At 39.7% G+C, this 26630-nt stretch overlaps 1 protein-coding gene across 2 annotated transcripts in view; it reads left to right on the forward strand.

Moving 5' to 3' along the window:
• GSK3B (glycogen synthase kinase 3 beta) overlaps window positions 1–26630 on the forward strand; it is a 157150-nt gene that overhangs the window by 51527 nt on the left and 78993 nt on the right. For both annotated transcript variants that reach the window (XM_082046797.1, XM_082046798.1), the window contains exon 2: window positions 5454–5647. In XM_082046797.1, the coding sequence (XP_081902923.1) occupies window positions 5454–5647 (194 nt within the window). The remainder of the gene's footprint in view (window positions 1–5453; window positions 5648–26630) is intronic.

A 26630-nucleotide genomic window follows, 5' to 3' on the forward strand; every position in this document is an offset into this window, starting at 1 on the left:
TACATTTAGTCATTGGCAAAAAGTATACATGCAGTACACTTGTAGAATGGTCAACTTTGCACTAGTGGTAGGAATCTGCAGCTGGTAGGATATTCATGTGATGAAATGCTTGTCTAGTAGCAGAATCCCTTGTGTCACCTGGATAAACATCTGCCACAATTTGTTTTCTTTAAGGTGCATGCCTCTTGTTTCCAAATCATACAAATATTTCATTAAAATAATACTGATCCATATTAATTTTGATTCTGTTGCTGAATTGTATAAACAAAAGACGGAATGGAATATATTCAGCTTTTTTTTTTAGTGTAAAAAACTGAATTAATACGTAGCTTGAAAGGGTAAGTGGCCATTGGCATTACGTAAAATGATGACATAAGCCATTCTAGAGTTATACCTAGATACTGAAAAAATAGAATTAGAGCTTGCACTGGTGCCCTAGTAAACTGTCATCTTGTAAGTGGAGTATTTTCTTCTCACAAATGGAGGAGTATTCTCTGCTTTCAAACCACTGACTTTACCTAATGCTCATGCTTTGTCCCATACAGTTATTGTGCTAAAGATGGGAAGTGAGCTAGCAAATCAGAGCATTTGAGAATTAAAATGCCTGGATGTTGCTTTCATGCACACAGCAGACTTCTGGAATAACTATTTCATCAAAAAACATCCCCAAATACTGCATTTGGATGTTAAACATCCAAATGGTGTGGAGAAATGCTTTAAGCTTTTGCATGAAATGCACCAAGTGCAAATACAAATGTATTATGGAGTCATAGCTAGCTATTTTTACTTGTGCTTCTGTCCTGCATGTTAGAAAGGTGGTTTGCATAGATAATGGTTGTACAGTCACATGAATCTGCCTTTTTGTTACAGTAAAAACTAGGTCATTTTGCTTTTGGACCCAGAAAGCAACTTCTTTTGGACAAATGTGTTATATTCTGTAAAAACTGTTTAGTATTCTGGTGTTTGGTCCTTCCTCCTCTAGTTTTTCAATGTAATGTTCTATTTCAGTTGTAGACCTACGGTCAAAGGTGTTGAAAGTATTGTGTTTGACAATGCATGCTTATCTACTGAGGCCACGAAGTCTGACAGTCCAAAACAAAGTAAGAAGTGAAAGGCATGAGATGAAAGCTGTCTCGGTTTCTTGTTAAGACTTGCTGTGGTATAATGCTTCTTGGTTTTTGCTATTAGGAGTTTCATTTTGGAGGTACTGAAGATTACTGGAAAAAGGTGTTTCCACTATCTTTTGTCTTGTTGAGGCTAAAACCACTATTTACCAAAGCTGTTTAGTGAACTCCTTTATATGCTGTTTGGCTGGCAAGTCAACTTTTGCTGTCCAGACAACAAAAACTGGAATAACCATTCTGATAATCGGGGAGTCCTGGTGGACAGCAGGATGACCATGAGCCAGCACTGTGCCCTTGTGGCCAGGAAGGCCAATGGCATCCTGGGGTGTATTAGAAGGGGGGTGGTTAGTAGGTCAAGAGAGGTTCTCCTCCCCCTCTATCTACTCTGCCCTGGTGAGACCACACCTGGAATATTGTGTCCAGTTCTGGGTCACTCAGTTCAGGAAGGACAGGGAACTGCTGGAGAGAGTCCAGCGCAGGGAAACGAAGATAAAGGGAGTGGAGTGTCTCCCTAATGAGGAAAGGCTGAGGGAGCTGGGTCTCTTTAGCTTGGAGGAGACTGAGGGGTGATCTTATGAATGTTTACAAATATATGAAGGGTGAGTGTCAGGAGGATGGAGCCAGGCTCTTCTTGGTGACAACCAATGGTAGGACAAGGGGTAGTGGGTACAAACTGGAACACAGGAAGTTCCACTTAAATATGAGAAGAAACTTCTTCTCAGTAAGGGTAACAGAACACTGGAACAGGCTGCCCAGGGAGGTTGTGGAGTCTCCTTCTCTGGAGACATTCAAAATCCACCTGGACACGTTCCTGTGTAACCTCATCTAGGTGTTCCTGCTCTGGTGGGGGATTGGACTGGATGATCTTTTGAGGTCCCTTCCAAGCCCTAACATTCTGTGATTCTGTGAACCATGTATGGTCTTCTGATCAGTATGTGCATCTGTGCAGTGCAGTGAGTGGTGAAATAGGCTTGGGGTCCCTGGATGCTACTGTGATACAAATACATATTATTTGTATACTTTGAAAAGCAAGGAATTGTTTTACTCTCAGATCAAAGCTATTAAAGGTGAATTTTACTCCTACAGTCCATCAGCATCAACTATTCTGAAATAGAAAATAACTGAGATTCTTAACAGGCTGCTTTTCTGAAAGCTTGGTGTTCTTGCAGTGTCTTCTGTGGATACATTTGTGAGAGCCATTGTCTATTGAAAGAAAGAAACCAGGAGAAACATCTAGGAGACTTAATGCTCTCTAACATTTTGGTAAAGAAACAAAGTAATTCTTGGTATAACTAGTGAAAGCATCAGTGCTTACACTTTCAAGCACTGAAGACTTTAACAAGTTTAGTTACGAGCTATTTTCTGTGGACTTAAAGGAAAGACTGTAGAGCTGACTGGCTTCTCATTTAAGCTCTGGAGACGTTTCACCAGGTCATTGCAGTGCCATGCTGGGAAGGCCCACCTGGCATAGCCCGAAATTTGGGGTTTGCTTTTGCAATCAAGGAGAACCCTAAGAGGATTGCAGCTTTGATGGGTGTCCTTAGAGTAGATCTCTTCATACCCAGTACTTCAGATTTCAACCAGTATTGCTAGGAACAAGGTTTTTATCTCTAAGACTTCAGTAGTCTTGATTTTTGGGGAACAAACGTCAATGACAGTACTCTCTATACTCTGGCCTTGTGACCAAACCCCAAAAAAAAAAAGCCGCCCAAAAAGCAAGGAAGTAGTGGATTACCTTTTAAATTACGAGGTTTGTTGCAGTAAAACAGGTGTCGGCTGTTTACATGTGCTGAGTTAGAATGCTAATCGTAGAATAGTTGGGCAAATAAAATACAGATTTACTGCTATCAGATTTACACTTTGAACTTGTTTACTAAAAAAAAGTTGGTTTTCATGTCCTTTCGTTTCCTGGCTTCCTTCCATTTGTTTCGTACAGTTATCAAAAGGGAGGGTGAATTTTCCATGCAGCTTCAGTCTGCTTCCATTTATGCTCCTCTTTCTGCCTTTGAGCAGACATTGGTCTCTTGGTCTCTTTCTTTTTTTTTTTTTTTTTTTTTTCTGGTTTCTCTGTTTTCCCCTCAAATGTGTAAATCTGCATCTCACCTTGTCAATATTTTGCAAACTGTGTATTGCTTGGCAAGTAGTTGACACCCTTTGCACTAATGAGTTTTATTTATTTTTAATTTGTTCCATGGAACAGTTGGATACATAAAAGCAAATAATTTGTAGGGACATAAAAGGTAACATAAGAGATGAGTAACAGTTAGTGTGGATTTTTCAGGAGTAAATCATGCTAAGCCAACCTACTTTTCCTCTGGATCTTACAGGTACAGAAGAAGTAGTAGTAGGTGTTTGTATCTTGACTCTAAAGTTTTCAAACACATTTTCTCATGAGAAGCCTGGGAAAACAATGCATCACTGGAAATCCCCTGAAAGGCGAACAGGATGGTTTGCTTATTTTGTTTGAGCATAAAAAGAGGTTCAAGATAAAATTAGGATGAAATATTTAATGGGTTTTTGCAGTCTTTAGGCCATCTCACAGCAGTCACCAGTTTTCACAAATTTGTTAGATAAACTTAGCATCCTGAAATGGATTTCTTTCTGGTGGTGACTCTGGGCTTGAAGGAGGTGACAAGCAGGCAAAAGAGTGTTCAGTAGTCTTGGATGCAGTTCAGTCAGGACAAATGCAGAATATTAGGCTTTGATAAGAGTAATCAGGTGTATGAGTGGAAAGTGGGTGAGGATGGGACAGGCAGCAGCTCTGCAGAAGGAAACTTGGTACATAACTAACTGACCATGAGTCAACTGGGTTGCAGCGTTGCACAAGCTGCAAACACTGCTGGGCTGTACAAACAAGGGTGTTGTAAGTTAGACACAAGAAGTCACCAGCAAGCTGGGTAGAGCCGAGGTGAGCTTCCTCTGCAGGGTTTAGTTTTGGGTGCTGTATGTGAGATTTTTAGTAGTGAGGGGACAGGTTGCACCAAGAGAAATCACTTCTCTATCACAGTAACTTTCCTTGCAACAACCCCTCACATATTTGAAGAGGGGGAATAGGAGGAAAGAGGGCACAGGGGAGCTGTGCCATTTTACATGCCTTCTGGGAGTGGAACAAGGAGCTATTTGTTTAAACTGCACTAAAGGTGATTTGAACTACTTGGTAGAAAAGTCTTTCTAAACGTGTGAGTAGTAAAGGACTGGAAGGGACTCCCTGGGGAACTTGTGGAAAGGAGGTTTCTTAATAAGCAGATGTGATGAACATCTCTGGAGTGCAGTTTCTGTAGAGTTGCAGGGTGACTGCTGTGGAACAACAGATTCTGTTTTTCTTCCTTGCAGCTGTATTTGATTTGGTAACCTAACCCATCATAACTGAAGGGCAATAAATGCCCAGTGTATGCTTGCAAAATGCCTAAGATTTTGAACAAGGGGAAGTGCTGTTGGTGATAACAGTGGTGCTAAGGGTAGATAACAGCGGCTTTGTCTTTTGATGGCAAAGTGGCTGGGAAAGTGCCTGTGTGGTTGGCTGTGGGCTGCTGAAACCCACAGCTGCTGCATCTGCACCAAAGCTCATTCACCTTGCAACACCCGCCAGGGACCTGCAGCCTGAGTGCAGGTCCCTGTCTGTGTTCTGGTTCATGTCAAGATGCGAGCTAAATGCATTCCGTTGTCATCCTTCTCCCCCTTCTCCCTCTGCCCCAGAGTGTGTCTCCCTTCTTTGCAAGGAAGTCTGGGCATGGAAGAAAGGAGGAGCAGGACTGGGCTGTACAATGCAGCCTATGTTTCACTTCAGGTGCATGCAGCCAGTTTTGACAAAGGTTTTGTTTTCTAATGAATGCATGCAAGCTGAAGCTTAACATGTAGGTGTGTTTGTAACAAACTTTGTAATGCTTCTGCTTCTTATTGCCAGATATATGCCTGTAAAGGACAGAGTGCTGCTCTGCAGGTTATACTAATAGTTCAGTTTCTTCAGTTACAGGAAAATACAGGGAGATGCTTCATTTTGGTAACACAAACAGCACTCTGTTTAACCACTTATCTTAATGAGATGCAGAAATAAGTACTTGTCTTAGTCATGCATCGCATTTTATTGCTGAGCTTTTTGCTCCTGGAAATGGAATATTTTTGTTAGCGATAATCTAATTGAAAAATTGTCACCATTTAATATATTTCAGTAAAAAACAGTGTTTTCACAGGTTTTTTTTTTTGTTTTTCTCAATAATACTGAAATATGCATGCTGATTTAAATCTTTGCCTTATCCTCTTTGTTTCAGTCTTGTCGGTCATCTTGTTTATGCATGTATCTTGATTATTTGTGTATCTCTTGCTTCCCAGGAGACAAAGATGGCAGCAAAGTGACTACAGTAGTGGCAACTCCTGGACAAGGTCCAGACCGACCACAAGAAGTTAGCTACACAGACACCAAGGTGATTGGAAATGGATCTTTTGGTGTTGTGTATCAAGCCAAACTCTGTGATTCAGGAGAGCTTGTGGCAATTAAGAAAGTCCTGCAGGATAAAAGATTTAAGGTGAGCCTATGCATAAGTTCAGAATATTTTCATGAATGTTATCTCATTTTCCATGTCTTTTTAGTGGTTTTGATTTTTTTTTAATTTATTTTCATTGGAGCACATAAATCCACATAAAAATTTCCAGGACTAAGGCTTAAACAGATGGTTTATGATAAAGGGATATAGTTTAACTTGAAAATCCATGAGTCACTGTTACGATTATTTGGATTAGTGCAAAACAGGAAGCTAAAAATCCTGATTTGATGTTGTGGTGCTCTTTCCAGGTTGCAGGCTGGGTGTTTCAGACAATGAGCTGTGGAAACAAGGAAAGAGCTTGTCTTATGCTTACTTATTCTGGCATAGATTCTTCTCCAGTCATTAGTAATCAAGCTGCTGGAAGGAACAGAAGCCTTTGGGCTTTGTTCTTGGTTGTTGCACCTACACAGTGGAAGACTGTGTTTGAGTAAATCAAAGTCCCCAGGCCAGACAAGAGAATAACTATATACTGAACCCAGGGGAGGTTGAACTGAAGGCAAAATACTTGCCTTTGTTATTTGATTTATAAATGTGATCTATTCTGGTGGTTTTAATAGACTAGCAATTCTTTATTCTAAACAAGTAGCCTTCCAAAAAGCTATATTTATATCTGGTGATATTTAAACCAAGTAAAAGTTAAGGACCATTAGCAACTTCATCACTGCTGTTAGTTCTCTGCTTGATACTTGGTGTGCCTGACTGCTTTCCCTTATAGTCAAGTGGCCTGCAGGTAAGCTTGTGCAAGCAGTCAGTGACAAAACTGGTTTTAGCATCTGAAAACAGTGGTGTGGATTTTAGCATCTGAAAGCTACAGCATAAGGACAATATCTCGAGAAAGTGCCATGAATAGTCTTATTAGCATGGTCTAGATACAAAAACTTCTGAGCTTAAAAATAGGAAGTTGAGGCATATTTAAGGAAAATCAGCAATTTAAAACTTCTTTTTTGCAGTTTGATACTTAGTTTTAGAAATACTTCTGAAGGCTATTGGATGGTATTTTTATCATCTCAGTTTCCTTGGTTTTTTTTCAGTAAGACTTTGTGCACAACTAGCTTCACTGGTAATGTTTGTAATTTGTGTCCTGTTTTGGAAGCAAAATCATTCTTTTAAACAGTTTTGAAGGAACTGGTATATGCCTTTTCCTTGAGTCTTGAAGCTGATGCTGTCATCACCACAGGCATCAGCATATCACAGATGCGTTAGATGAAGAATGAAAAAAATATATGTTTAAATTAATGTAATCATGCAGCATTGTTTAACTTCTAATTGAGAAGGGTGTGTGAAGTTCTTACATTGTTCTTACATCTGAGTTATTTCTGGACTGTATTATGTGTTGAAGGCAATTAGTACTAGGGAAGCATGCAATGTGATCTAAGAGTGGATTATTTTAAAAGAACAGAAGCGATAGAGGAATAAGGGAAGCTCTAAACCTAGTCACACTTTAAAGAACTTTTTGATCTCTTCCCATTGCATAGTTTCAGGGGGAAGGCCAGGACATTTCCATTACCATGTCATGCTTGGTGGATGTCAGCTACAACTTTAGACCAAAATGTTTGTTTTCTTTGTCATTCCTCATGACTTTGAGGTTGTGTAGGCTGTCAAAATGAAAATTTGGCTGGACATTTTAGATCCTGCCCATCAGATACTAATAGGTTGTGATGTCTTAATTTTTTATATAAATCTGTACTAGGCATCTAGAATAAAATACAGATTTCTGTTTCAGTAGTTGATTCAGTGGCATTTTTTTATCTGGCTGTATATCTTTTTATTTTGAAGTGTTCCTTTAAGTGGTTTGAAAAGATGTGACATCTTTTGAATATTCTCCGTCTTTAAGGAAAAAAGCTAAACTAAAAAGCTAAGTAGGGTGTTTGCAGTTTGAACTCTGAACTAATTGCCTATGTATGATGACATAGCTGAGAAAATCCAGTGCCCTTAAACTAGGTGGAATTAATAGCAAGTGCATGTGTAGATTTACAGGTAGAGAGCAGTAATTTGAAATTTATAATTTGTATAGGTCACATCTGCAGTAGTATTCAAGTTAGGCATTTTTTTCATGTTCTTATGCCAAACATGTATCCCAACTGCACATCATCATCTACCTTTGGTCTCAGCTCCCTAGTTTTTCCTGTCATTCATCAGTTTAGTCCTCCCTTTTCACATTCTGAGCTGGAAGTGTATATTGTGTTGGCAGGAGGTGTAAATTCCTGCAGGCTGGATGAAAGCCTCTGCCTAGATGGATTTGGAAGCTAGAGACATGTATCTTATATCAAGAGTAGCATACAATTACTTCAGGGGGTGCTACTCTTTGGGAACGTCCGATCTGGATGGTAAAGGCAGGACCAGATACTTGACCAGTTAAACAGGGAACTCAAAACGTCTGTTGGCCGTACAGTTTGATTGCAACACAGGAGTGGACGAACTCCTGTATTCTGAGTGCTGAGCTGTGGTCTGCAGCTTAGCTGGGCTGTTCCCAGCCCTACATGGCTGCCCAAGTCTAGATCCAAGCCCTGGTGAGTAGAGTTCCTTAAGAAATTTTCTGCTGCTTTGCTCTCATGAATGTATAATATAGCCCTGCTTTTGCAATGATGAGGAAAACCATACTGCAGACAGCCAAAGGTGGCAGTAACTTGTTTGGTTTAAATCGACTTTATCAACTTCTGAGGGAAGAGAGGGAACACTTCAGAAATACCTGTCTGCACTGGCCCTGGTGGTGGGGAAGCAACCAGAGCAAAGTAATGCATAGAAGTTGCTTCCTGAAGTATAAATTGCCAACAAAACTTTCAGCTGTGTGCTTCAAGCTGGGGCCTGCTTATCTCTATATCCTGATGGATTTATCTTGGTACACGCAGTATAATTCCTTTGTTGTGATTTAGCTCTTAAAAAGAAATGCTTTTAGAAAAGCCAGCAGGAAGTGTTGAAACTTAAAGGACACAAATTTGGAAAGTTTAGGAAGTCCCGAGAGAGGCTCCTTCTGCATTTTGTGATTCTGGAGTGAATTTATTGTGAAGATCTGGAAAATTCACCACAGTTGCCAGTTTTTAGATCTCTGCCAAGAAGCTGAGATACTTTTATCCAGGTTTAAAGCTAGATTGAAGGCTGGAGTTACTGGAGGGGGATTCTTTTTTTTTTTTCTTCCCCCTATTGCTGTGACAAGTTTCTCCACTGAAGTAGCAGCAGCATTGGTTTATGCCAGAATCAAGTGACTGTGAAGTCTTTGCTAAAGAGTTGAATATTACAGTTTCTGTGATGGTACGAGTAGTTTGCAATGTTCCTACTTCTTTCTGCTCCCTTGCTGCAGTTGTTTGGTTCTTCAGCTTGCCGGTGCAGGTCCTGCATGGATGTATTTTAAACAGGGTCTCTGAAGTGTTCTGGGTTTTAAAATGAGTATATGTAGAGTTCAGTGTTACCTAGAGCAAGAGTATCGTTACACTAGGGATAGAGACAAATGAATGAGGGGTATAAATAATATATAGAGGTTTATGCTTAATTTTGCTTTGCAGTTCTTCTGCCTTCATTAAGCTAGATCTCCATATTAAGTGTGAGGAATTTAAGTAATGTAATTTTGGACAATTGCATGATACTTAGGTTAGTAGCTCACAAATGACATGCTGTTTATTGTTCATCTGTGGGATCACTGAATTTGTCTTCAGTCAATATAGAGGGTGTATTTTCTTTGGTTTTTATCAGTTAAAAGTTTAACAAGGGTAAGAGATGTTTCTCTTCAAAAAATGGTTGTAAGACAGCTGTTTTTGAGGTCAAAATCCATTCAAATGGCAAAATTTCCTGAAGATTATGTCCCACCTTTCACAGGTCTATATTGTGTTTCTGCTGCTGTCCCACAGATGTGTAAGAATAGGTCCTCATGCAAAGCACTGGTAAAGATAGGTGCAGTTAGATTCTAAATAGTAGTTTCAATTATTTTCATCTGTGCAGGCCTTTAACTGACACAGGCTAATTGTGATGCTTGGAAAAAAAAATACTGGTAGCATAAGTTTTCTTGCACTGCTTTTGTTGGCATGTTCATTGAGATATTCTGCAGATAAAGAGTCAGTCATTTTGCTGTCTAATTCTGCAAAAAGCAATAATAAGCAAGCAGGTATATTAGCACAAATAGGAAATAGTCTAGTTTTTGTTACATCTATCATTCCATGCCCATTTTTAAGAAATCCTGTTCGAATCAATGTGCGAATTGCTAGGAATGTTTCTCAACTGACTGAGAATAAATACTTAAATTCTTCATATCTGAATTGCAGTGCTCAATGTTTCTGCTTTAGAGCTAGGCTGTTGCCATCTAAATGATGAAGAGAGTTCTTAATAATCCCACACATTTTCAGACAGTCTGGATTGGGCATCACATTTCTTGTTAATGGCTCACGTAGACCTGAAGTGTGCAGCAAGAGAAAGCCGAATTCTGTAGCGAGAACCATTCATGCCATTCAAGCTGTCACATCATTCAGGGACTATCTAGGTTTAGCAATCCAACTGCGTGTGCCTATAGCTTAGTTGCCTGAATTATTTAAATAGGCAGGTCTTCTAGAGTGTTAGAGGATGTCAAAGTAGAGCTCTGATGGTCTGTAAACAAGAAACCCTGTGCTGGTAAAGCTGAGGCCACTGAGTAGTAGGCAGTATTCTTTCCTGGTTTTAGCTATGGGAGGAATATATGTTGTGACCATCTGTATTGTGTGTGTGTGTGTGTCCCTTTTTTTTTTTTTAATATGTAAAATTTCAGTGTTAATGTGAGCTTTAAAACCCCCTAAAATAGCAGGATGGAAAAATATGTTAAGGTTCTCATTTCTCTTTCTCTGCTGGGTGTGTGTACTTTTGTGAGCTGTTTGAAATGCTTCTGAAAGAGCAACAGCTTTCCTTCAGTTCCTGCCTCAAATATATCAAGCTGCTAAGTATAAAAAGATCTTTTCAAAGTAGCCCATATTTGCTGTTTGTGCTAACTTCATTTCAGCAGCTTTGATCGTAGCAGCTCACATGAAAAAAGTAAAACCACAAGGAAGAATTCCCATTGGAAAACAACTAGGTGTTTAGGTTCTTACGTTCTGTTAACTTTTCAAGAGACACTTCTGTTTAAAGCATTCAACAGTTTATTTGACCCAGTTTTTTTAATAGGTTGTGTGTCTCTGCTTGTGGTTGGAGGTGTCATTCTGGAAACATGCACCTACAAAAACTGTAAACCTCTTGACTGAGGAAATGTAGATCTTTTGCTCTTAGAATCTTAGTGGTTAGCAGACCGCTGTGAGTCTGACTTCAAATTGGGTTTAATTAGTTCCAGTCTTAGCTGGCCCTCCCCGATTTATTTCTTAGCTCTGTTATCCTTGTCTGTTTAAGCTACAGCAGATAGTAGCATTATAGTGAAAAAAAAGTTGTGTTTTCAAGGGACTTCGGTCTACTAAGGTCACTGTTAGTGTAGCTGATCTGTTCTGACGAGGAATCTATTTAGTAACCTGATAGAAATAAAACTTTAACCAAACCTTTTTTGCAGTCTGTAAGCTGGGGCTATAGATAGTCTGACTTCCTTTGTCTTTGTGTCTGAGCTGTACACCCTCTCAAGGACAGAGTGTCTGAGTGAAGTTAGAAAATAAATGGGAAGTTATCACAGAAGTTTAGAATGAATGGTGTCTGAATCTCAAGTCAGCATTTTAAGTCTTGAATACAGTGTAGAGTTGGACCTGCTCTGGTGTATTCATTATCATCTTTCTCTGACCTCTTGTCATCTGCACAGGTTTCCACTGAACTGCACTTTCATTTCATCTCTTTCTGTGAGCTAGCAGAGTGCTCTCATATCTAAGGATCATTGAATATTCAAACACTAATCTGTAAGGCTTTCTCTCAGAATAATGTATTTTTTTATTTACCCAATCTCAGTTGAATTGGAAGCACCCATGGGATAAAAAGTCACAACGGAGAGACATAACGATGAACAATAATAACATTTAAGCACCTTTCTTTTAAGTCTTTGTGGTCTTGCACATCCTAGCTACTTTGAAGATCTGAGGAATAGTGAATCACTGTTCATAAGACCATTATGGAGGTGGCACTCTTAAAAAGGATGCCTTAATTTTATTGTTAAATAGCTGGAAAGAGGACCCAGAACAACAGATCTGTCTTTTACCTGCTTTCATGTGGTGGCCTGTGTTTGTTTCAGTAGCGGGGAAGGAAGGCTGAAAGTATTGTCCAGTGACCTTAGAAAATATTATGAACTTTTGTAAAACTAACTGAATGAAGATAATTGAGCCTGACTCAAAGCCTTTTCAAAACTGTCCCTGTAGTCCTACCTACCCCCATCTGAGGGGATGTAGTACCTCTTAAAGACTGGTGCTATCAGATGTGATTTGCAGAATGGGAGATGCTTAGGCTTGTATTCAGGATATTTTTCCATCTTCTAAAGGGCTGGAGGGCTATGTTTGGTTCCAGAGAGTTTCTTCAAGTCTGTGATTTAACTCTTGTACGGAGGCCACATTTGTAGCTTTGGTCCCTCTTAGTTTAGCCAGATTATCTGAGATGTTTACCAAAATAACAGCATTTTTTGTTGCAGTACTTAATCTTCTGAAAGTTAGCTTATCAGAGCCAATTCTGTCATTGGGCTGCAATTGCAGTTGCAGTGCCTGTCTATGGCACACCAAAGCGACTGAATACATATCTGAATTCTTACTCACAACCTTGATTGCCATTCTGTTTTCCAATTTTTGCAAACACTGAGTTGCTAGTGAGCCAAAAATCTGTTTGTATCCTTGCTTTTGGCAGTCTTTGAAGTAAGCAGTGTGCTGTTTCCATTAGCTGAAACCTCACTGGACGTACTTTTGTGGCCTAGAAGACATCTAAGAGAGCTAAGAAGCATCTTCTTTGCTCTGTATTATGTTAGTCTACATGATATTATTATCTGTAGTTGTGTTATGACTCTTTCTACAGATGTTTTCTAATCTGACAAATTAATTGGGTCCATAATAGATGTTTATGCAAAATAGGTCTTCAGTTTGGCACGTGGAGATGAACTGGAATTTGTATTAAGGGCATTGACTTCAGTTTACTTTTTTAGCTGAGGAGTTGGACTGAAAACTGCTGCCCAGGGAATGCAGTGTAATCCAGCTGTGATTGGCCTGGGGAAGAGGAAGAAGTGCTCTTCATTTGCAGTTGTGGCTGCCTGTGCTTGTAGAAATGTGTTTTCACATGTTACTGTGTGGAAGCTCATGTTAGTAGAGAAATACCTGCTGTAAGAATGTGTTCTGTGAAAAGGGAGGAGTCTAAAGAGCCCTTGTGGTGTGTGTGTGTGTGGTTCTCCCCCCATCCCATGGGTTGCATTTATTTTGAATTTTGAGCTTTTCTGTTTCCATGAGGTTTTTTTTCTGTGGTACTCCCTAGACTAGAAACAAAGAGTTTTTAAACACAATACTTGTTTGTGGTCAACTTTCTCTCTTCAATTCTAGTGCATAACTTGAGACTAAAATTCAGCCTATATGTACTGTGTATATCTGCTGACCAACAAAAAGTATCTTAAGATAAATTTATAAAAGGTCTTTTGCCCCATTGGTCCACATAATTCATAAAGCTCCTGTAATAATGATTTGTTTTTTTTCCCTATTGTCTCTCACATCCACTAAAGGAAGTGAGTTCATATGCCCGATGTTCATTAAATACATGTATTTATATACATTCCATGAAAAAAAAAAAATATATTCCTAAATTTAATTGGGGACCACTTTGAGATGCAGAGGTTAAAAAAGAAAAACACTGTAGTGGTGCTATTCTGAAATCATGACATTCAAAGTGAACATTACAGTTTAAAAGAATTCCAAACACATTAAGGTATGGAACTGTGTAATTTAAAGCACATAAATAGCTGTAACCATGTATCGGCAGCATACTGTAGCTATGTGAGTACAATTCAAAATGTTGTAGAATTTCTGGTCTTGGTCACATTAGGTTCTGTTTTTAAGAGACACTTTCCTTTCCTCTGAGTTTTCTACTTTGCTTAAGTGCTTGAGAAGGATAGGCATAGAAAAAGAGTAATTCTGCATGTGTTCTCCTTTATTGTTCGCATGTGCAAATCAAAGTTTTACTTTGGGTCACACCTGCTCGGAGGGAGCCTTCTTCACAGCACACATGGTTCATTTGTAGGACTGTGCAACCGAGGTACATTCTTCAATTTGGGGGGTACCATGCTGATGTTTAAAAGCAGTTATGAAAAGTGTGGACACAGTGTTTTATGGAAAGATCTGTAGCAGCGTTTCAGGAGCATTACCATGAAGATTATATATACTTGCTTGGAACAGATTTTGCTTTTCTCTTTGAAGTATTTAATGGCTGCCACTGGTACCCTCTTAATGTGGCAATAGAGTAGCCTTTCTATAATAAGTGCACAACCTGTGGAGAATTGAGGACTGCTCTTTGTTTTGTGAATGCAGCCTGAACTTGGTCATTTAAAAAGAGAAAAGTCACAGTAAAATTATTTAAGTCCTTATGAAGCTCAGGGATTTAGTGATATGCTGTGTGTGAGATTGTACAGCAATTCTAAGCTAGATTTTTTTTTTTCATCTTGCAGTTCTAGCTAAGATGAACAGGCAGAGAGTAGGCATGTCTAATGCTCTTGAGAGCCAGATAACACTGCTGCTGTATAGAGCTTGGGTATTAAAGGGGATGTTGGGTGGAAATGATGTCCCAGTGGGAACCTTCTACACCTGTCTCCCAGTTATGGAGAAAAGTATTGTGTAGGGTATAAATAGAAGATTAGCTGATGCTTGTTGAGATAAAAATGGTGCTTTTGAGCCTAGTAGGATGTTTGGTGCATGCAGGTGCTTTAAGGCTTTTTGTTGTACCGTCGTGTATTCTCTTTTAGAAGTCCCACAGCGTGAGATTGCTAAATCTTCTGTAGCCAGGCATAAACACTTTTTACATCTGGCAGCATTACATACCTGTGGCTCTAACTTGCTTACTTCATTCTTACTCAGGTAAATGATCTTTGGTGCAATACACCTTAGAGCATGATTGGAATCTGTCTTCAAATGATTTGGCTTCCATTTTTGCCAGTGAACAGAGATTTTTTTAATTTTTTTTTTTTCTTTAGAAAACTTGGCTGCTAAATCAGGCAGTGGCAAGCTGTGTGTCCCTTGTGAACTCAGTACTTGTTATTTATTAAAAATATTCTGCTGTGGTAACTACACACTTGAGGGGAAAGAAGGGATAACTGATGAAATGTGAGACAGGAAGGACAGAAGAGATCCACCTGCTGCTCAATGGAGGCTTCCTGAAGCAAAGACGGGGCAAATCTATGTTCATGTGTCATCAAGACAGCTGTGCTGTGCCCTCTGGCACTGTCCTGTGGCTCAGCCCTTTCAGGTTTGTTTAAAGCCTTATAAATGAACTGCTTTTTTTAATTCCTGGTTCATCCTTGAAGAGGGGTAACTCAAATTCAGCAAATAAAATGAGAAAGATTTAAGGAAATGGGGAAATGAGAATAATTTTTGTTTGCCACTTTGTTTTCTTGCATAGACATGACATTTTAGAACCAACTGGCTTGTTCCTCCTGGGAAGTTTTCAAAGCTTTGAGACCCATGTATTTGATGATTGTTTCCTTTGCTGATAAAGGCAATATGCACTGCCCATTGCTGCTCTGAAAAGTAGTAACACCATATGTGAAAATAATGAGAGGAAGCTACTCTCAGTGTTTGTCAGGCATCTATATTGTAGAGACAGAGGCACTTCAGACTGTTTGGCATATTCTAGAATTAGCAACACTGCCGGTTTTTCCTGTGACTTGGTTACTTCCTGGTACCTGGGATGACTGAGAAGGTGAAACATGAGTGACAAACAGAATTATTTTTAGCCTACACAATACAAAGAATTACTTTTCTGCTATATTACATTCCTCTTTTTTTGAGAAAAGCTTGTTTTGTCTTTGTTTGATATAGGTCATTCCCTCACAATTTCTGTGGGCATTACGCAGTGAAATTTAGCATTATGGTGTTCAAGACTAAGGATAATGGAGACAGTGAGGTTTTGCTGGATGATCTTGACTCTTACGTGATCTACTGTAGGAAGTAAATCTGAATGTGATTTTCTTTGAGGAGACTTGTAGGAATTCTATCACGTGATAACACAAAATAAAAAATATTTCTGGAAAGATAATGAGAAACTTACTCCACTAAGGAAAATTACAATTTAAATGCCTGATGCTTTGGTGTTATCCTGTATTTGTTTTAAGATGCAAATAATTCTCTCACTACAGAGGTCCTCATGCATTTGTACTGTTTTTTTGGACAGAAGTATGGAAGGAACCCACTCAAAATCCAGTTTTGCTTCTTTAGGGTGAGATGTGAGGTGTGGTGTTTATCATATTTTAAAATGTTATGAACTTTTAACTAAATAGAATGCAGTCTGCTTTTATAAGGGTGGATTTTTGTTTATGTAGTGCCTGGTATAGTGAACTGGTATTAGTAGTTGTGGTTTTTATGTGTGTCATGATGCAAATACCCAGACTATACATATCTATATTCTGTAGTTATTTTAAAATCTGAAGCCTAGTCTGATTGTTGCAGGCCTGACAAAGGTGCTCATTCCACCTCTTCATTTGTGATGTTCTTTTGAAAGCCCAGCCATGGTAATTAGACTACTCAGTCCTAAGATAACTAGTCAAAATAAAAACATCCATTCTGAGTCATTGAAGCATAACAATGCATATGTAGAGAACAGCTGGATCTAATTTTGATATTTCTTTTAAATTCAAAAGGCACTCTGTGACAGACAGCTAGAGTGTATTTCCCTCCTTATTTTCCCCTCTAAATTTTATCAAATGAGGATGAAGACAGAATATTTGACTTAATGTCTCTTAAAGATCCATCTGCTTCTGTCTTCTTCATTTGGAGATTTGTCTGAGGATCTGCTTATCAGAATGAGTTTGCAGGCCTTTGTGCGCTCATCTTAGTTTTATGTCACCAGACACATGAGTCATAAAGGTTGTACTAAGCTTTTGGGGCTTGAAAACAGGCATCTCATTTATACCGGTTTAGTGTAATAGTGCAAGCATGTTGATTGTTTATAAATGAAATCATTTTCTGCAGGCTACTTAGTCCTTGAAATAGGACAGTGCAACTTCTGTGGGTGTTGTGGCAGGGCAGGCAGACTTCTTCCTGAGCTCCCAGCCATGCTGTCTCCTGGTCAATTTGCTCCTGCTGCAATTGTACAGAGGAGGATTTTTTTCCTTTTATTTTCATTAAAAAAAAAAAAAAAAAGTTCATAGTGGACATTCATGTTGCCTGTGTGAACCCAGTAAGGCACCTTAGTGGAAAAGTTTGGGTTTACTGGTATATAACAGAAGAAAGTTCAGGAAGATGTGTTGCTAACTAACATGGGAATTAGTAGTAAGTGTGGAAGTGAGCACTTAGGATTTTGCTTCTCCAAAATGCAGTGCAGGGGCTAGGGAATGGTAGGAAGATTCAGTTCAGTGTCTTACACAGATGCACTTGTTTTTTCTTTCTGACATTGAGCAACTGTTTGAGCACAATTGAAGTTTGATAGGGAGAAACAGGTTGTAGAGCAGGAGATCTGAGGTAAGTACAGATTTATGAAGAATTTCTAAAAATAAGGGCTGTCTTTGTGGTGCTCTACTGGTCATACTTCATAAATAGTGAACACTTGTACTTTGCAGAGTTAGGTAGTAAAAGTTGATGATTTTTGGTTGAGGCAATGACATTAGAAATTCTTTAGTTAAAAAAAAAGATGCTATATTAATTCTAAATTAGATTCTTCTGTTAGTACAACGTCACAGTAACCTGTACTAAAATTGCCTATCTGAGACCTGGGACTTCCTTGACTACACTGATGTTATTAACACTATTCACTCTTTAATCTAGATACCTGCAAAAGCAGCAGCATGAGAGGATATGAAATAGAAATGCTCTTTCCCCAGTGTGCTGGAAACCACAGTAGGTGATTAGAGGTAGTGTTTTTGAAGAGTCAGAACAAATAGTCAAGAACTCAGGACAGTGCATATTTCTATTTTTTTTTCTGGAAAGTCAACAGAACTTGGGAAAGGGCAAAAAAGGACATGGTTTGCAGATAATATAATAGATTTCCTGATAGGCAATGACTCCGCTTTTGTAACTGTGCATAATAGGCATAAAGGTTATCTACTTTCACATAGGGCTAACAGGTCTAGTAGGACAAGAAAGTAGTATGAGACGTAAGAAAAGCAGGGCAAGTTGAGGGTTGCCTGGAGTGTTGGAGGCATAACAGAGTCACTGTACTCATTGAGCAGTTTCTGTGGCACTACGAAAGCCATCAATTAGCAGGAAGGATAAACAGTGCAGGGACTCGTTTGGAGCTACCTGATGCGTATCTCTTGGAAAGGGTTCGCCTTGCTAGTGGGAACAGCCTGTACCAGGCACAAATGCACAGTGTTGTGTGCAGGTGGTAGCAGAAAGTCCGTTCCCGGTGGAGCTCTAGGTTGTGGCATCTTGTCCTACTGGCTTGTCTGCATGGATCTGCTTGTGGATAATCAATCTGTAGGTGACTTCTTGAGGAGATTATGTGCTTTCAAAGGGAATTAAATTTGGCTGAGACCCTTCTGAATTAATCTGTCCGGCTGAAGTCTGTTGGAAGTTTTAAGTGATTCACCTTTAACATTTATTTGAATTAAATTTTCCTGAATGCAATTATAACTCAAAATGTGGTGGCTCTGTCTTAATCTAACCTTGTGTGCAGTAAAAAATAGAATCTATAGGGAAGAGGTACTGTGTTGCCTACGTAAGCAGGCAGTACTGCATCCTCAGTGGCAAGTACCTCTTCTTTATTTCATGCTGTCCACTTTTTGAATGCAAGAGAATCCCAGTACCATTTGCTTAGAGCTTGGTATCAACAACATGTGGAAAAACATTGTTAACTGTTTAGGTGTGGGGCAAGAATGAATTCCAACTCAGAAAGCACAATCCTGTGGAAATACAAGGCAGCCGATAGTATTTCTTTGCATTTTCAGTGAGTGTGTTGCTGCTCAATGTTCCTGTCAAGTAGGGGTTATCCTGAGAACTTTCCCACTGAAAGTTGTGTCTGCTCTCACTACAAGGAGCAATATTGCAAACCTTGCTGCTGATGTTGATCTGCAGGGACTAACTCTGTGTTGTTAGAGAAATGAAGCTGCTGGCATTGGATCCTTGTTCTCTTCACTTCTGATAACCAGAGGCTCCTTTATAACTTGCTCGCTCTTGAGCACCAACTTTTAGCAACTTCAGCTGCATGACATAAGGTACTGTAAAGTACAAGATGCCCTCCATTGCTTAAAACTGGATTAAATGATTGCTTGCTGGGATAACAGGTTTCATATCTTGCATCCCCACTTCTAAAATACACAATTATAAATAGTCCATGAAGTATAGTAAAACAAAATTTTAAAGGGTTATTGAGACCTGTTATGTTTCCCTTGGCTTGTAGTCATTTTTGGGGAGATCTGTAATTTTTTTCAATGTGAAGAGAAACACTTTGAGATCCTATTTTTAAATGTTCAGGAGGAGTACACATAAAACATTATGGAAAATGTATATTTTTTTCAAGCTCATAAAGCTGACAATAGAAGGTATTCTGTTTGGAAATGGGTAGTAGAGCACTTGTATTTAACTTGTCTTTAAGCTTTTGTTGGTTTGTTTGTTTCAACACAGGAAAAAAATTCAGCTTCTCAGAACTAGCCTAGAACCCATCTTGATTCATATGTTCTTTGACCCACTGAGTTTGTCTTCTTGAGCAGCAGCCCTTCTCAGTTATCTCTGGCTGTGGAATAACACTGTAATACTTAGCTGAGGTGGAGACTATAACAAGAGGCAATCTTGTGCAGGTTCCATCCCTTCACCTGGACAGGTGTTTCAGGCTGTTTTTTAAGGCATCTGTTTTTTTAGAAAAATGTTCAAACTTGTGCTCCTCCTCTTTGCTGTACTGCTTAGGAAAGCTGTACCGTGTTTTTTGTATGCAGTAAAGACTTGTCATAGACAAGTAACTCAAGGGAGGTGCTAATTCAAATTTAATTCAGTGCCTTTGCTCTGATTTCTCATGGAAGTATTAAATAATGCCAAATCCCTAGTTTTAAGAGAGGTTGAAGAAGGTAGGCCCTAACTTCTAGTCTGATAAAGGGTGCTATGTTTGATAAAGGTGAGAGATAGGTCTTGTTTGCTTCAAGGGGGCATGAAGTAAATTTTGCTGTTACTAATCTAATTGTTAATGCCCTGGTTGTTCTAATGTATTTTTGTCAGAAACCAAGCAAATACTGGGAAGAATTAGGAATTGTTGGTTTTCATACCCTTTAATATCAGGTCAGGAAAGAAAACATATCAAGCAGAGAATTAAAGTTTTGAGGAAAAAAGCTTTAGCATAGAGCTACATTATTGTATTTGGGTCTAGAAACCATTATTTGTGATGAACTTGATTGCTTTAGGTAGCCACAGGTTGATGGATTAAAAATTTATGTGTGAATAAATTTTGGCAATGGTATACTTTACTATTTCTGTGACAGCAAGGGCTTTTGTATGGGGTGAATTGCTGTTCATCCCTTGTGGAGCATTGTGATCTTGAAGATAGTATAATAGTCCTTAAAAGGTTTTTGGTTTCACTGGAAGCCACCAAGTGTTCAGGAGACACTAACTTTTTCATGGGCTTAGTCAGGATCCTTTAGAAACTTAATCTGGGGGGAACGACGGGCCTAGCTTGTTTGGCAGCTGCAAGCTACCAATTTCCATGTTCCTTGTGCCTCTGGATATATCTAGCTTTTTGAACACAGAGCAGAAATACTTCTTACTAGTCAAAACTGCATACTTTCTGCCTGATTTTGCATAGTTGGAGTTTGGTGCCAATAAAATTTCATGCTCAGAGAGGACAAGCAGGGTAACTGGTGAGAAACAGGCTAGCATGCAGGCGATTCTTGGCTTGCCTGGACAAGCCAATCTCGTCTCGCTGCCAGTGGGGTTGCAAGATACCTTGGGCCAGGACAGGTGCCCTGTCTATCTTGGTTATCTAACATTCCATCTCCCGATGTGACTTCTAAAGTTCAGACATAGGTGTGTTGTTTTGTTTTGTTTTGTTTTTTACCCGTTTACATAGATGATACAGGACAGAAGAGGCCAATTTTGCCTTTTTGACAGGTGTGAGCATCAGTGGTCCCACTGACCTCTTCTATTTATATTTGATCACACAATACTGAGCTGGGCAGAGTAAAACAAATGTAACAGTTTCCTGAATAAACACGTTAACGTGGACTGTTCTATGTCCTAGTGGTAGGTTCGAGTCCATTTTTCACAATACAGCGTTATAAAGTGCTATGAGAGAAAACAGTTCTTGCCACTTCTGCAGTTCTTCACTTTCTCCTGCTGCAGAGCCCTCCCCTTTTTTAACAAATGAGGCAAGGGTCCTGAAAACAAATTTGTTTTCGCCACTTAACTGCAGTTCATCCGCACAGCATGTCTGTTCTGTGTGATGTATGCAGTGGGAGACTTCCTTAAGCTATGGAAAATAAGATCTTGTAGTGCAAAGTTAATGGCAAGGTCAGTGAAAGGTTTTGTGACTTGCACTGCTAGTAACAATGGATGTTTTAGTGAAGTTACCTTACAAGAATCTTCTCTAGTACTGTAGGTTAAACACAAAGAATGTGTAGTCGATTTAAAAGGTGGCAGGTGACATAGGAAACATTTTGACATAATTTATGTCACAAAGTCATTGAGTCTCTTATGTTTTACAAATGCATTTTTGAAAATATTTTACAGGTTCAGTAAGAGAGATTAGACTTCTTTATCATCAGGTTTTAGGGTTCCAGATGACAAGGAACTAAGCTTTTTTGAGCCTTCCTTGGAAGAATCTGGTGATGGCTGCTGTTGTACTGTTGGGTGATGTGGTGCCAAGATGATTGGTATGATCAAGTTGTCTTTGTTTTCTGAGTCCCCTGATTTCACCATTTCTCCTTCTGTTTATTTGCTAGAGGTTTATGTGCAAGTTCTTGTTTTATGCTGGAGGCAAGGTGGAAGCCAGGATGCTCCTGAAGCTACCCCTCTTTTACAGTGACATTGTCACTACTGCCTGAGTTCCCAGCTTTTTGTTTTTCCTTTTCTGAAAACTTGCTGCTCCAGCATCAACTATGTAGTTGTGTCCAGATATGTGACAACAGTGAGGCAACTGAGCGGACGCTTGAAAGAGCTGAAGAGACAACTTGCAGGTAGTGACAGATGGGTTGGCTATTGCGCTCACTGCCCCTGCAGCAGAAACTTCAAAGTGGCTGTTGATCAGCTCTGAACTATCACTGTTTGCAGCCTAGTCTATGTGTTGAACTCTGTTCCTTGTAAGCTCTGTGCTTCGGTTGACAAGCTGGTGAATCGGGTGGTGTCTGATGAGCCACCCAGATGTCCTAGCTGCAGGGACAACAGCACCTAGGAGGAGAAGGGTGGGGTGGGCAGCTGGGTGTGTATCTGCCCTGCGAGTTTTAGCGGCTGCTGTTTGTGCATCAGGGCCTGGAGGCTGACTCTCATTGCAACATATTCCTAAGGCATTTGTTGTGACACCCTGGGGTAGGCTTAAACTCGAAGCTGTCTAATCCCAGTCAGAGAAGGGAGCAACTGAGTCAGTAACAATCTTAGATCTTTGCAGATGTTGGGGGAAGAATGGCTGAGCTTCACAGGGCTTAAGTTGCCCCTGGCCTATGTTGGTCCAGCTGGACCTGGCTGTTGGGAAACTCTGAGCTTGGAAGCCCATCAAGGTAGTAGTGTAACCTTTTGAAATGAGGTTAATGTGTGCCACTTTGAATTCATGGTGCTCACCTGACATGAAATCATTTCTCTCTGCTCCTTTATTTTGGGGATTCCTATTACTTTTTACTGTGACTAAGTGGTGAATCTAACCATAGTGCTGTGTCTCTGCTTTCAAAATTTGTCATAAAAACTGTGCTTTGCTATGCAAGTAATAATAGCTAAAAATGACTCCTCTCTACTCTTTCTTTTGGGGCAATTTAGGCTAGAAGTGAATGTGAAGATTTCCTAATCTTTTCATTTCAGTGCTCTGACACCCTTTAGCCCAAGGAAATGATTTATTGAAAAATGGGACAGTGTTTGAAAAGCACTAGTGCTGACTAAGGAAAAAAAACCCTCAAGGAAGAAGTCTGATAACCTGTTTTATCAAACCTGAACACTAACTCTTCTAGTAGCTTATGGTGGATTTGTACTTTGACATAGTTGGCTTTCCCTTTCAAGTGTATGATAGATTTCTTGTATCCAGCAAAGGTCAAACGATGAAATTATTTTGCAGCTACTGAAGGAATGTGCTGCTGCCTTTCAATATGAATATATGTATCCAGGGAAACTTGAATTGTTTTTTTATAGAAAACTATGAAGAATGAGTGAAATGTTCTTATATGTGTACGGCTGTCACCTGAAATTTGGTAGGGTATTTATTATTTTAGGCATATCTCAGACCTGGTATTCACATGTGGTGGTTTTAAATTATAGCAGTAACTAATAAATGCTGATATTTGCTCACGACAAACTTACCAAACCAGGGGGTGGGGAACACACCAGGAATTTGGGGAGAAGGGCTTGTTGCCTATGTGCATAAGGTATGGAGCGCAGGTCCATGTTTCAACTTCACTGCTGGACTTGAGACGACTTCCTCTCCTGTTCCCCCACCCCCAGAGGAGCTGCCCAGTCTCCCTCTAATTCAGCAGGGAATGCTTAACCTTTTAAAAGCTCAGTCATCTGGGAGCTCGTTATTAAGACTCTTACTTCTGAAAGATTTAATTCTGCTTGGCAAATAATCATCTTCAGGCAGCTAATTCCACCACCAGTTCTACTCCCCCTTTGCTCCCAGCTCAGCCTTCACCTGCAATTTCAGTTTCTTGTATCCTTCTAACTTGGATGTTTCCTCTAAGGTTTTAGGTAGTTAGAAATTTTCATTTGGATTGAAATTAAAGCCCCACAATGACTTCTAGCATCAGATGTCTTCATGTGACATAGCAGTAGTCCTGAGACAAAGGAAGAATAAACATTGGAGGCAGCACTACCTGTTCCCTAAATAAATAAATATTCTTTTTGAGGGTGAAGAGAAATTACTTTTGTTTTGTAAGTCCCTTGAAATCTGTCTGCATGAAGCACCTGCTGCATCATATATAAGAAGAGAAGGCCAAGAGTAATAAAGCATTTCATTAATGTTTAATAACATAGTGATTAGCAGCACAGCAAATGTCTTGTGCCTGTGGGAGATTGGAACTTACTTGATTAATAGATTAATTGCAACCTATTTCCCTTGTGATTGCAGGTGTAAGTTTCTATGGATGTTGCAGATTCCCTGAGGACTGATGTTATAGGCATACTTATACTTTCTTCTTCCTAGTTGAAGAGTTAAAAATCTCAAAACGTGAGGAAAAAATCCATCTGCTGTTTCTATGAAAGGAAAATGATTTTTACTGTAAGAGTTTTTCAACAGAGATCCTCTGTGCTACTTCTGGGAAAGAAAGGCTATTATCTCTGAAAGCATAGGGCTGCCTCTTAGCAAATACTTTTCCTTTCAATTCTCCTTCCTGCACTTTATTTCAGTGTTGTAATGGACTTGAACCATCTCTCTGAGTTTGTCCTAGTTCTGTTTTTCTAACTTTTATCTTGGGTACACTGTATTTCCTACTGCATCTAGACTTGCTGCTGGCAGAGCACAGTAGATGCTGTAGAACTGAGCTATTCATCAGGTTGCAATATTTGAAACAGCCACTGGAAAATGATTAAGCGAATTTCAGGTTGTGGTCTGGAAGTGACATGATGCTGGAAATCAATTTGCATTCCAAGTTTAGTCTCGAGCTTCCTGAGCTGGCAGGAATTTAGAGATGGTATTAATTCTCCAAGAGGCTCTCGAACTCCACTTCCATTCAAAGAGGCAGCAATGAGCTAACAAGGAATTTGGCTTCCAATCTTCAATTAACTGCTGGGATAGAGGGAAGAAATGAAAGAAGAGTCAGAATTTTTCTTCTCCTAAGAGACTGAGGCTTGCTGTATGTTCTCTTAAGAACACAAGCCATTTCTGCTTCCAGTTATAGGAAACTATGTGTAATAGCTGTATGAAACTCAAGTTTTCTGTTTAGGGACTGTGTCCTGCATTGGCAAGACCAAGCAGGAGATGACATAATATGGCACTTGCCATTGTGGACTCTCTAGGGGAAGTTAGGAAGTTAAAAGCATGTGGTCACTTCCATGAGAAGGGATATAATACCTAAATTTGGGGTGGGGGAGCAGTAACACAGTAAAAAGAATTAACAGGGTGGAAAAAAGGTGTGTATTGGTATCTCATATTGTCATCCAGTACACCTTTCTGTCAGCTCACTCATTACTGAGCATGGTTGGGGTTCAAATCTGTCTAGTTCTTAAGGGACTTAATGAAGTCTAGCCCACATTTGTGGTATCTCTGTGACTTTTTGTTTCACTCATTATTTTAGAGCTTTAGCTTAAGCACTTTTTTTTTTTCCTCTTGCTGCCCCTGTCTGCTCTTCAGTTTCAGTCAAGCTGTCATAAATCATGGGTGTGCAGGTTGGGAGTGAACTGGTAGCCCCCATCTATGCTTGCCTGGACCCTGTGTCTTTGGCCTGCCCTGGCCTGACCCCAGCTCCAGCCCAGCACCTTCTGCCCACTGGCCTCTTCAGGCAGGTCCTGCCTGCTGCTGTGTTTGGAGCTGATGCTTTTTGCCCTGATCTGTACCTGTGCCAGGGCTGAAGGTCGCTGTGCTCAGTAATAAATTTTTGGCTAGAATACGGCTGACGCAGGCGCTTTGCACCTCTGATTCTTTCTGGGTGTTCACAGGCCAGTATTTCTGAAACATTTTGTGGTGCAACCCTGCTGTGTGTCTTCACCATTTGTTGCTTTGGGGTCTTAATTACCAGATTTTTACATGATTACAAATAATGTAAAGTTTGGTAGCAAAATGAAGCTGGATTGGAGCCTTTGGATTGTTTTTTAGTTAAACAGTAAAACAGCATGATGCAACTGAGATTCACTGGGTCGCACAGAAATGCATGTACAAGCATTCTGTGTCTTTCTGTGTCTTGGACGCCCTGTCGGCTTCCTGCACTTATCCTGCTTGCGTGGCACAGAGCATGTGAACTCATTATTCTCATGTTGTATAGGCACTTGGCATTTGGGTTTTCCCTTGATATGCAGGTTGGGATTCCTATGAATGGCAGGAAGGGATGCAAGGAAACGGTGGGGGTATGAGTATTTAAAGCAGAAATTTTATATTTGTACTGTAAAGTGCTGATGCAGATTATATATATATATATATTATTTTTTTTTCCTCTCTTAGGGAAGCCCTGAGTGTTAACAATGTATTAATTAGTATTGTATCTACGTCTCTAAGACTTCTTGGATGATCAAAGTGCTTTGACAAATGCTAACCTTCAAAGTTGCTTCAGTTGCATGTGTTACACATTGGTAGAGGTTGGAGCAGGACACGATATCTGGACTTTCTGACCTGTGTGTTAGGCCTGCTGGGCTACAAGTATTTAACAATCATCGATGGACCAGCACTAACTGGGTGGTGGTTGTTGTGGCATTAAGGCTATTAGTATGTCATAGGTGCAGACATGTATTAAACAGTATTTGTTTGTTGGTATTGTCCTGTATTTCTGGATTAAAGGTTCACAATTGTATGAGTTTGAGACTAACAGGTGTGCTAAAAATGAGGATGTTCCCAACTTTAGATCTGCTGGTGTTGGAAATATGCCGTGACTGACAGGAGGAGGAGACTGGGACTTTGTCTTAATCCGTGCCTCAAATGTAAATGAGGAAAACTGCGATCTCAGTTGACATTTATCTCTGCTTGAAATTGCTTGCCTACAAAATGAACTTTTCATGGGTGGCTAGCTGTTGATGCCTGGTATGGGCAGATTCCCAGCCCAGACATCTGTAATTAAGCCCCTTTTGCGCTTTTGCCTCCAATCACTGATTTGTTTCAGTGATAGCTTGGGGCA

The sequence above is a fragment of the Streptopelia decaocto genome, assembly GCF_964273445.1.
Source record: "Streptopelia decaocto genome assembly, chromosome: 1".
NCBI lineage: Eukaryota > Metazoa > Chordata > Aves > Columbiformes > Columbidae > Streptopelia > Streptopelia decaocto.